Source organism: Eleutherodactylus coqui, chromosome 1 (assembly GCF_035609145.1).
Source record: "Eleutherodactylus coqui strain aEleCoq1 chromosome 1, aEleCoq1.hap1, whole genome shotgun sequence".
Classification (NCBI taxonomy): Eukaryota; Metazoa; Chordata; class Amphibia; order Anura; family Eleutherodactylidae; genus Eleutherodactylus; species Eleutherodactylus coqui.
In genome coordinates this window covers 34,104,720-34,117,557 of record NC_089837.1, presented here as the reverse complement: position 1 = coordinate 34,117,557, position 12,838 = coordinate 34,104,720, and the positions used below count along the sequence as shown (strand labels likewise).

The 12,838-nt window shown below is 37.9% G+C and overlaps 1 protein-coding gene across 1 annotated transcript in view; it reads right to left on the bottom strand.

Annotated features, from left to right (window-relative positions):
• The window catches only part of ADCY3 (adenylate cyclase 3), a 145,460-nt gene that overhangs the window by 29,103 nt on the left and 103,519 nt on the right, over positions 1 to 12,838 (bottom strand). The window contains exon 13 of the mRNA XM_066594769.1: positions 12,113 to 12,372. Within this exon, the coding sequence (XP_066450866.1) occupies positions 12,113 to 12,372 (260 nt within the window). The remainder of the gene's footprint in view (positions 1 to 12,112; positions 12,373 to 12,838) is intronic.

Sequence of the window (12,838 nt, the reverse complement as noted above, 5' to 3'; positions counted from 1 at the left end):
ATATATAGACGATGTTCTAGTGGGGATGATATATAGACGATGTTCTAGTGTGGATGATATATAGACGATGTTCTAGTGTGGATGATATATAGACGATGCTCTAGTGTGGATGATATATAGACGATGTTTCGGTGTGGATGATATATAGACGATGTTCTAGTGTGGATGATATATAGACGATGTTCTAGTGTGGATGATATATAGACGGTGTTCTAGTGTGGATGATATATAGACGATGTTCTAGTGTGGATGATATATAGACGATGTTTCAGTGTGAATGATATATAGACGATGTTCTAGTGTGGATGATATATAGACGATGCTCTAGTGTGGATGATATATAGACGATGTTTCAGTGTGGATGATATATAGACGATGTTCTAGTGTGGATGATAAATAGACGATGTTCTAGTGTGGATGATAAATAGACGATGTTTCAGTGTGGATGATATATAGATGATGTTCTAGTGTGGATGATATATAGACGATGCTCTAGTGTGGATGATATATAGACGATGTTTCAGTGTGGATGATATATAGACGATGTTCTAGTGTGGATGATATATAGACGATGTTCTAGTGTGGATGATATATAGACGGTGTTCTAGTGTGGATGATATATAGACGATGTTCTAGTGTGGATGATATATAGACGATGTTCTAGTGTGGATGATATATAGACGATGTTTCAGTGTGAATGATATATAGACGATGTTCTAGTGTGGATGATATATAGACGATGTTTCAGTGTGAATGATATATAGACGATGTTCTAGTGTGGATGATATATAGACGATGCTCTAGTGTGGATGATATATAGACGATGTTTCAGTGTGGATGATATATAGACGATGTTCTAGTGTGGATGATAAATAGACGATGTTCTAGTGTGGATGATATATACACGATGTTCTAGTGTGGATGATATATAGACGATGTTCTAGTGTGGATGATATATAGACGATGTTCCAGTGTGGATGATATATAGACGATGTTCTAGTGTGGATGATATATAGACGATGTTCTAGTGTGGATGATATATAGACGGTGTTCTAGTGTGGATGATATATAGACGGTGTTCTAGTGTGGATGATATATAGACGATGTTTCAGTGTGAATGATATATAGACGATGTTCTAGTGTGGATGATATATAGACGATGTTCTAGTGTGGATGATATATAGACGATGTTCCAGTGTGGATGATATATAGACGATGTTCTAGTGTGGATGATATATAGACGATGTTCTAGTGTGGATGATATATAGACGATGTTCTAGTGTGGATGATATATAGACGGTGTTCTAGTGTGGATGATATATAGACGATGTTCTAGTGTGGATGATATATAGACGATGTTTCAGTGTGAATGATATATAGACGATGTTCTAGTGTGGATGATATATAGACGATGTTCTAGTGTGGATGATATATAGACGATGTTCTAGTGTGGATGATATATAGACGATGTTCTAGTGTGGATGATATATAGACGATGTTCCAGTGTGGATGATATATAGACGATGTTCTAGTGTGGATGATATATAGACGATGTTCTAGTGTGGATGATATATAGACGATGCTCTAGTGTGGATGATATATAGACGATGTTCTAGTGTGAATGATATATAGACGATGTTCTAGTGTGAATGATATATAGACGATGTTCTAGTGTGGATGATATATAGACGATGTTCTAGTGTGGATGATATATAGACGATGTTCTAGTGTGGATGATATATAGACGATGTTGTAGTGTGGATGATATATAGACGATGTTGTAGTGTGGATGATATATAGATGATGTTTCAGTGTGGATGATATATAGACGATGTTCTAGTGTGGATGATATATAGACGATGTTCTAGTGTGGATGATATATAGACGATGTTCTAGTGTGGATGATATATAGACGATGTTCTAGTGTGGATGATATATAGACGATGTTCTAGAGTGGATGATATATAGACAATGTTTCAGTGTGGATGATATATAGACGATGTTCTAGTGGGGATGATATATAGCCGATGTTTCAGTGTGGATGATATACAGACGATGTTCTAGTGGGGATGATATATAGACGATGTTCTAGTATGGATGATATATAGACGATGTTCTAGTGTGGATGATATATAGACGATGTTCTAGTGTGGATGATATATAGACGATGTTCTAGTGTGGATGATATATAGACGATGCTCTAGTGTGGATGATATATAGACGATGTTCTAGTGGGGATGATATACAGACGATGTTCTAGTGGGGATGATATATAGACGATGTTTCAGTGTGGATGATATATAGACGATGTTCTAGTGGGGATGATATATAGACGATGTTCTAGTGTGGATGATATATAGACGATGTTCTAGTGTGGATGATATATAGACGATGTTCTAGAGGATGATATATAGACGATGTTCTAGTGGGGATAATATATAGACGATGTTCTAGTGTCGATGATATATAGACGATGTTCTAGTGTGGATGATATATAGACGATGTTGTAGTGTGGATGATATATAGACGATGTTGTAGTGTGGATGATATATAGACGATGTTTCAGTGTGGATGATATATAGACGATGTTGTAGTGTGGATGATATATAGACGATGTTCTAGTGTGGATGATATATAGACGATGTTCTAGTGTGGATGATATATAGACGATGTTCTAGTGTGGATGATATATAGACGATGCTCTAGTGTGGATGATATATAGACGATGCTCTAGTGTGGATGATATATAGACGATGCTCTAGTGGGGATGATATACAGACGATGTTCTAGTGGGGATGATATATAGACGATGTTTCAGTGTGGATGATATATAGACGATGTTCTAGTGGGGATGATATATAGACGATGTTCTAGTGTGGATGATATATAGACGATGTTCTAGAGGATGATATATAGACGATGTTCTAATGTGGATGATATATAGACGATGTTCTAGTGTCGATGATTTATAGACGATGTTCTAGTGTGGATGATATATAGACGATGTTTCAGTGTGGATGATATATAGACGATGTTCTAGTGGGGATGATATATAGACGATGTTTCAGTGTGGATGATATATAGACGATCTTCTAGTGGGGATGATATACAGACAATGTTCTAGTGGGGATGATATACAGACGATGTTCTAGTGGGGATGATATATAGACGATGTTCTAGTGTGAATGATATATAGACGATGTTCTAGTGTGGATGATATATAGACGATGTTTCAGTGTGGATGATATATAGACGATGTTCTAGTGTGGATGATATATAGACGATGTTCTAGTGGGGATGATATATAGACGATGTTCTAGTGTGGATGATATATAGACGATGTTCTAGTGTGGATGATATATAGACGATGCTCTAGTGTGGATGATATATAGACGATGTTTCAGTGTGAATGATATATAGACGATGTTTCAGTGTGGATGATATATAGACGATGCTCTAGTGTGGATGATATATAGACGATGCTCTAGTGTGGATGATATATAGACGATGCTCTAGTGTGGATGATATATAGACGACATTCTAGTGTGGATGATATATAGACGATGCTCTAGTGTGGATGATATATAGACGATGTTGTAGTGTGGATGATATATAGACGATGTTTCAGTGTGGATGATATATAGACGATGTTCTAGTGTGTATGATATATAAATGATGTTCTAGTGTGGATGATATATAGACGATGTTCTAGTGTGGATGATATATAGACGATGTTCTAGTGTGGATGATATATAGACGATGCTCTAGTGTGGATGATATATAGACGATGTTCTAGTGTGGATGATATATAGACGATGCTCTAGTGTGGATGATATATAGACGATGCTCTAGTGTGGATGATATATAGACGATGTTCTAGTGTGGATGATATATAGACGATGTTCTAGTGTGGATGATAAATAGACGATGTTCTAGTGTGGATGATATATAGACGATGTTCTAGTGTGGATGATATATAGACGATGTTTCAGTGTGAATGATATATAGACGATGTTTCAGTGTGGATGATATATAGACGATGCTCTAGTGTGGATGATATATAGACGATGCTCTAGTGTGGATGATATATAGACGATGCTCTAGTGTGGATGATATATAGACGATGTTTCAGTGTGAATGATATATAGACGATGTTTAAGTGTGGATGATATATAGACGATGTTCTAGTGTGGATGATATATAGACGATGCTCTAGTGTGGATGATATATAGACGATGCTCTAGTGTGGATGATATATAGACCATGCTCTAGTGTGGATGATATATAGACGACATTCTAGTGTGGATGATATATAGACGATGCTCTAGTATGGATGATATATAGACGATGTTCTAGTGTGGATGATATATAGACGATGTTTCAGTGTGGATGATATATAGACGATGTTTCAGTGTGGATGATATATAGACGATGTTCTAGTGTGGATGATATATAGACGATGTTCTAGTGGGGATGATATATAGACGATGTTCTAGTGTGGATGATATATAGACGATGTTCTAGTGTGGATGATATATAGACGATGCTCTAGTGTGGATGATATATAGACGATGTTTCAGTGTGAATGATATATAGACGATGTTTCAGTGTGGATGATATATAGACGATGCTCTAGTGTGGATGATATATAGACGATGCTCTAGTGTGGATGATATATAGACGATGCTCTAGTGTGGATGATATATAGACGACATTCTAGTGTGGATGATATATAGACGATGTTCTAGTGTGGATGATATATAGACGGTGTTCTAGTGGGGATGATATATAGACGATGTTTCAGTGTGGATGATATATAGACGATGCTCTAGTGTGGATGATATATAGACGATGTTGTAGTGTGGATGATATATAGACGATGTTTCAGTGTGGATGATATATAGACGATGTTCTAGTGTGTATGATATATAAATGATGTTCTAGTGTGGATGATATATAGACGATGTTCTAGTGTGGATGATATATAGACGATGTTCTAGTGGGGATGATATATAGACGATGCTCTAGTGTGGATGATATATAGACGATGTTCTAGTGTGGATGATATATAGACGATGCTCTAGTATGGATGATATATAGACGATGTTGTAGTGTGGATGATATATAGACGATGTTCTAGTGTGGATGATATATAGACGATGCTCTAGTGTGGATGATATATAGACGATGCTCTAGTGTGGATGATATATAGACGATGTTCTAGTGTGGATGATATATAGACGATGCTCTAGTGTGGATGATATATAGACGATGCTCTAGTGTGGATGATATATAGACGATGCTCTAGTGGGGATGATATACAGACGATGTTCTAGTGGGGATGATATATAGACGATGTTTCAGTGTGGATGATATATAGACGATGTTCTAGTGGGGATGATATATAGACGATGTTCTAGTGTGGATGATATATAGACGATGTTCTAGAGGATGATATATAGACGATGTTCTAATGTGGATGATATATAGACGATGTTCTAGTGTCGATGATTTATAGACGATGTTCTAGTGTGGATGATATATAGACGATGTTTCAGTGTGGATGATATATAGACGATGTTCTAGTGGGGATGATATATAGACGATGTTTCAGTGTGGATGATATATAGACGATCTTCTAGTGGGGATGATATACAGACAATGTTCTAGTGGGGATGATATACAGACGATGTTCTAGTGGGGATGATATATAGACGATGTTCTAGTGTGAATGATATATAGACGATGTTCTAGTGTGGATGATATATAGACGATGTTTCAGTGTGGATGATATATAGACGATGTTCTAGTGTGGATGATATATAGACGATGTTCTAGTGGGGATGATATATAGACGATGTTCTAGTGTGGATGATATATAGACGATGTTCTAGTGTGGATGATATATAGACGATGCTCTAGTGTGGATGATATATAGACGATGTTTCAGTGTGAATGATATATAGACGATGTTTCAGTGTGGATGATATATAGACGATGCTCTAGTGTGGATGATATATAGACGATGCTCTAGTGTGGATGATATATAGACGATGCTCTAGTGTGGATGATATATAGACGACATTCTAGTGTGGATGATATATAGACGATGCTCTAGTGTGGATGATATATAGACGATGTTGTAGTGTGGATGATATATAGACGATGTTTCAGTGTGGATGATATATAGACGATGTTCTAGTGTGTATGATATATAAATGATGTTCTAGTGTGGATGATATATAGACGATGTTCTAGTGTGGATGATATATAGACGATGTTCTAGTGTGGATGATATATAGACGATGCTCTAGTGTGGATGATATATAGACGATGTTCTAGTGTGGATGATATATAGACGATGCTCTAGTGTGGATGATATATAGACGATGCTCTAGTGTGGATGATATATAGACGATGTTCTAGTGTGGATGATATATAGACGATGTTCTAGTGTGGATGATAAATAGACGATGTTCTAGTGTGGATGATATATAGACGATGTTCTAGTGTGGATGATATATAGACGATGTTTCAGTGTGAATGATATATAGACGATGTTTCAGTGTGGATGATATATAGACGATGCTCTAGTGTGGATGATATATAGACGATGCTCTAGTGTGGATGATATATAGACGATGCTCTAGTGTGGATGATATATAGACGATGTTTCAGTGTGAATGATATATAGACGATGTTTAAGTGTGGATGATATATAGACGATGTTCTAGTGTGGATGATATATAGACGATGCTCTAGTGTGGATGATATATAGACGATGCTCTAGTGTGGATGATATATAGACCATGCTCTAGTGTGGATGATATATAGACGACATTCTAGTGTGGATGATATATAGACGATGCTCTAGTATGGATGATATATAGACGATGTTCTAGTGTGGATGATATATAGACGATGTTTCAGTGTGGATGATATATAGACGATGTTTCAGTGTGGATGATATATAGACGATGTTCTAGTGTGGATGATATATAGACGATGTTCTAGTGGGGATGATATATAGACGATGTTCTAGTGTGGATGATATATAGACGATGTTCTAGTGTGGATGATATATAGACGATGCTCTAGTGTGGATGATATATAGACGATGTTTCAGTGTGAATGATATATAGACGATGTTTCAGTGTGGATGATATATAGACGATGCTCTAGTGTGGATGATATATAGACGATGCTCTAGTGTGGATGATATATAGACGATGCTCTAGTGTGGATGATATATAGACGACATTCTAGTGTGGATGATATATAGACGATGCTCTAGTGTGGATGATATATAGACGATGTTGTAGTGTGGATGATATATAGACGATGTTTCAGTGTGGATGATATATAGACGATGTTCTAGTGTGTATGATATATAAATGATGTTCTAGTGTGGATGATATATAGACGATGTTCTAGTGTGGATGATATATAGACGATGTTCTAGTGGGGATGATATATAGACGATGCTCTAGTGTGGATGATATATAGACGATGTTCTAGTGTGGATGATATATAGACGATGCTCTAGTATGGATGATATATAGACGATGTTGTAGTGTGGATGATATATAGACGATGTTCTAGTGTGGATGATATATAGACGATGCTCTAGTGTGGATGATATATAGACGATGCTCTAGTGTGGATGATATATAGACGATGTTCTAGTGTGGATGATATATAGACGATGTTCTAGTGTGGATGATAAATAGACGATGTTCTAGTGTGGATGATATATAGACGATGTTCTAGTGTGGATGATATATAGACGATGTTTCAGTGTGAATGATATATAGACGATGTTTCAGTGTGGATGATATATAGACGATGCTCTAGTGTGGATGATATATAGACGATGCTCTAGTGTGGATGATATATAGACGATGTTTCAGTGTGAATGATATATAGACGATGTTTAAGTGTGGATGATATATAGACGATGTTCTAGTGTGGATGATATATAGACGATGCTCTAGTGTGGATGATATATAGACGATGCTCTAGTGTGGATGATATATAGACCATGCTCTAGTGTGGATGATATATAGACGACATTCTAGTGTGGATGATATATAGACGATGCTCTAGTATGGATGATATATAGACGATGTTGTAGTGTGGATGATATATAGACGATGTTTCAGTGTGGATGATATATAGACGATCTTCTAGTGTGGATGATATATAAATGATGTTCTAGTGTGGATGATATATAGACGATGCTCTAGTGTGGATGATATATAGACGATGTTTCAGTGTGGATGATATATAGACAATGTTCTAGTGTGGATGATAAATAGACGATGTTCTAGTGTGGATGATATATAGACGATGTTCTAGTGTGGATGATATATAGACGATGTTCTAGTGTGGATGATATATAGACGATGTTTCAGTGTGAATGATATATAGACGATGTTTCAGTGTGGATGATATATAGACGATGCTCTAGTGTGGATGATATATAGACGATGCTCTAGTGTGGATGATATATAGACGATGCTCTAGTGTGGATGATATATAGACGATGTTTCAGTGTGAATGATATATAGACGATGTTTAAGTGTGGATGATATATAGACGATGTTCTAGTGTGGATGATATATAGACGATGCTCTAGTGTGGATGATATATAGACGATGCTCTAGTGTGGATGATATATAGACCATGCTCTAGTGTGGATGATATATAGACGACATTCTAGTGTGGATGATATATAGACGATGCTCTAGTATGGATGATATATAGACGATGTTGTAGTGTGGATGATATATAGACGATGTTTCAGTGTGGATGATATATAGACGATCTTCTAGTGTGGATGATATATAAATGATGTTCTAGTGTGGATGATATATAGACGATGCTCTAGTGTGGATGATATATAGACGATGTTTCAGTGTGGATGATATATAGACAATGTTCTAGTGTGGATGATATATAGACGATGTTCTAGTGTGGATGATATATAGACAATGTTTCAGTGTGGATGATATATAGACGATGTTTCAGTGTGGATGATATATAGACGATGTTCCAGTGTGGATGATATATAGACGATGTTCTAGTGTGGATGATATATAGACGATGCTCTAGTGTGGATGATATATAGACGATGTTTCAGTGTGGATGATATATAGACAATGTTCTAGTGTGGATGATATAAAGACGATGTTCTAGTGTGGATGATATATAGACAATGTTTCAGTGTGGATGATATATAGACAATGTTTCAGTGTGGATGATATATAGACGATGTTCCAGTGTGGATGATATATAGACGATGTTCTAGTGTGGATGATATATAGACGATGTTTCAGTGTGGATGATATATAGACGATGTTCCAGTGTGGATGATATATAGACGATGTTCTAGTGTGGATGATATATAGACGATGTTTCAGTGTGGGACATCTATAAATAATGTTGAAGTATAGATGATATACTGTATATACAATGTTCCAGCATGGAGGATATATAGACTGAGTATGGAGGATTTACAGATGATTTTCTATTGTAGAGAATATGCTTATAGGCAGAATTTCATTATGGAGGATATACAGTATAGATGGTGTTTCAGTATAGAGTATATATAGACAACTAGCTTTTTACCCGCGACTTGGTTGAATTTGTATTTTTTATCTAATCTGTGTTTTGCTATATATATTTTAGCTTGTCGAAAGCTCGCTATTACATCATGTATTTTTGTTAGCCATTAAAAGGTATCATATCTACAAGATTACGTGGTTTCTCTTGCTGAGAACAATCACACTTTGCTGTATATTGAAATGTAAAAAGTTGAAATCTGCTGTCAGCACGGTTCTGTACGTTTTTGGTCTTGTTATCTTTTGCTAGGATCTAAAGGTTTAGTGGGCTGTATACACCTGAGCCGCCACATACAGTTGCCTATGTTTTTTCTAGATGTACACCTGCTACCCTAAGTGTTTGCCCTTCAGCCTTAACATTTGTCATTGCAAATGCTATTTTTAGAGGGAATTGCAGCCTTTTGAATTGAAAAGGCAAATCTGTGGATATTATTGGAATGTGTGGAATTAAAACACTTTCTCCGTTTGCTATTCCAGTCATAATAATGGCTCTCACAATATTTCGCCCCAGGTGTATAATTTGTAATCGTGTGCTGTTGCACAGTTTTGTCACGTCAAGATTACGCATTAATAGGACTGGAACACCAACTTTTAACCTCAGCTTCTGGGAAGGCCTTCCTGACAATTAAGGAACTCTTCAGGGTATGCGGTGTTCACTGTCCTTAACCCTTTCCAATCCACCGTCTGACGTCTAAAGACATTCTGATTGGAGACTGTACAGCTCCGATGTTGGAAGACGTCCAGCAGGGTATTCTTACTGTAGATTACTGGCCACTCTGAGTTCGGAGAGCCTCTTCAGCAGGTCACATACTGCAGTACTGGCTCTAGCTAGCAGATGGCGCCATTGTATAATGGCAGAAAGAGAAAGCCCCCTAGAAAACCCTGAATCCAAATTTGGATTGCAAAGGGTTGACATTATCCACCCACAGATACTCTACAATATCTCCTTCAACATGTGAAGTAATTTTTTCATTCATCTGTCCTACAGTTTCATTCGTTGGGGCCACAACCATTCTTTATTCCCCATGTTAGGTTGCTGTTAAGAATAAACCTTGCGTATCAGAACTGCGCTGTGATTGGTTGGTATTTTTTATACTGCTGAGGTAAAATAAAAGCTGCGCTGTGATTGGTTGCTAGGGGTAACACAGATTTTCTTTAAAATCTCAATCCATATTAATGTGTCTTTCATTCAAATTTTAATCCCAGGCAACGCCGGATATCCCTGCTAACTTAATAATCGCGTACGTGCAGCAATGATGCCTGCCGTCACGTCTCTGCCTGTTTGTGTAGGCTTAGCTTATGATGTGCACCCCCTTCCCCTCTGCCTTGCTGAATGGCGCCGGCAGTAGAGCGGAGGTGCGCCTGCACATCACCAAATTAATCTGTCTTTTTGCGTTCCCAGGAGAACTCTGTAAATTTTCAGGATAAAACGTAGTCTGTGTCCTTCCTCAGGATCCAGCCATCTCCCTGCCAAATTTCATCAAAATCGCTTCAGCCGTTTATCCGTGAAAAGGTAACAAATAGACAGAAAGAGTTATTGTTGTTATTGTTAGCCGTTTAGTTGTTCATGACCCTAAGCGACCCTAAAGGCTCCCCCCTCCATGCACATATACCTACCTGGTAAATGCTGTATACAGTACATGTGTACAGTATGTGACCTTAATGCTTCTCAGTGCTGGGGTCTTTTCTCTGCCTGCAGTTATATTGGGAAGGAGGGGCAGTGTGGTGTTTAGTATATATGCCTAAAGGCTCATTTACACGCAAAGACACTCTTTCAAAGGATTGAAAGATTCACAGTTCTAGTGATCATTTTCCATAAAGTACTAATGGGCACTAATGCCCATTAGCACTTTATCAGCTTCGTTTGCATGTAAATGAGCCTCCAGCAGCTTTTTGCAAATGCCAGCATGTGGACTGGACTTTGCACTCAGCTGCATTGTCTTTGCATGGGCTGCATTGTCTCTGCATACAACGTTATCTCGAACTCCCATGTAGAACACAGCACGTGGTCCCTTGCTATCTCCCTCTGGCTGAATGATGGATTTTATGCTCACCTAAAAAGCATCGTTCAGCCGAAGAGTGGAAGCGTTTACATGCAACAATTATCGCTCAAAAAGCCATCATTTGAATGAATTTTGTGCAATAATCGTTGCGTGTAAATGGGGCTTAATTTGTGGTGTGTCTGATAATCAATAAAGCTGTTTTTTAAAGGTACATTGTAGTATAATGCCGCCGTTTGTCAACTCTCAGCATATTTGCAATGTTTTGAGAAAATGTGAAGCCTTGTATTAACAGTGTTTCGGTTTAGACAAACAAATACGGACAGTTTGTACTAAAGACCAACATGTATCTTGGAGCTCAGGGCATCCGTATATATCTTATTCTGCTACTGTTATTCACCATCCTGCCCCTTCCTTACTCCAACCCCGTCTTCCATGGGAGAGTGCACTTCATGGTCACAATAACAGTCAGCTAATAGTCAGACTTACACGTAGCTGTTGAAACGCTTCTTGTCATAATCATCGAAAATTGGTTTCCAGGCGTAAATGTCTACAACTCCGACAGCAATACTGATCATCAGCATGAGGGTGAGCTTCACCATGTGGCTGACCTGAACCAACATGATGGTGGCGATCAGAGCTAGGACCGCAATGTAGCTGTAGTATTTGGGGTTCTCCACGCAGCCCCAAGATTCGGGTGGCAAATGGGTACCGTTGTAAGGAGCGGAGTAGGACTGCAGACAGCTGAGCTGTGGAGGACAGAAATACACGGCACAATGTGACTACCTGGTTCACATGCAGGTGTGTACATAACATAGAGGCAGCGCATATACATGACTGTTTTAGGCAGGTGTGGAAGAGATGCTGAAAAGTAAGAATGTTCTCAGAAATAGAAGGGTTAACAGTTTATTTGGTCAATTAACAAAATGCAAAGTGACTGAACAACAGAAATCTAAATTAGATCAGTATTCGGTGTGAACACCCCCTCCTTCCCCCGTTTTGCCTTCAAAACAGATTTAGTTCTTTTAAGTACACTTGTATAAAGTTTTTGAAGGAACTCGGTAGGGAGGTTCCAGACATCTTGGAGAACTAAGTCCAGATCTTCTGTGGATGTCGGCTCTCTCCAATCCTTCTGTTTCTTCATGTAATCCCAGCCAGACTGGATGATGTGAGATCAGGGCTCTGTGGGGCCAAATCATCACTTCCAGGACTCCC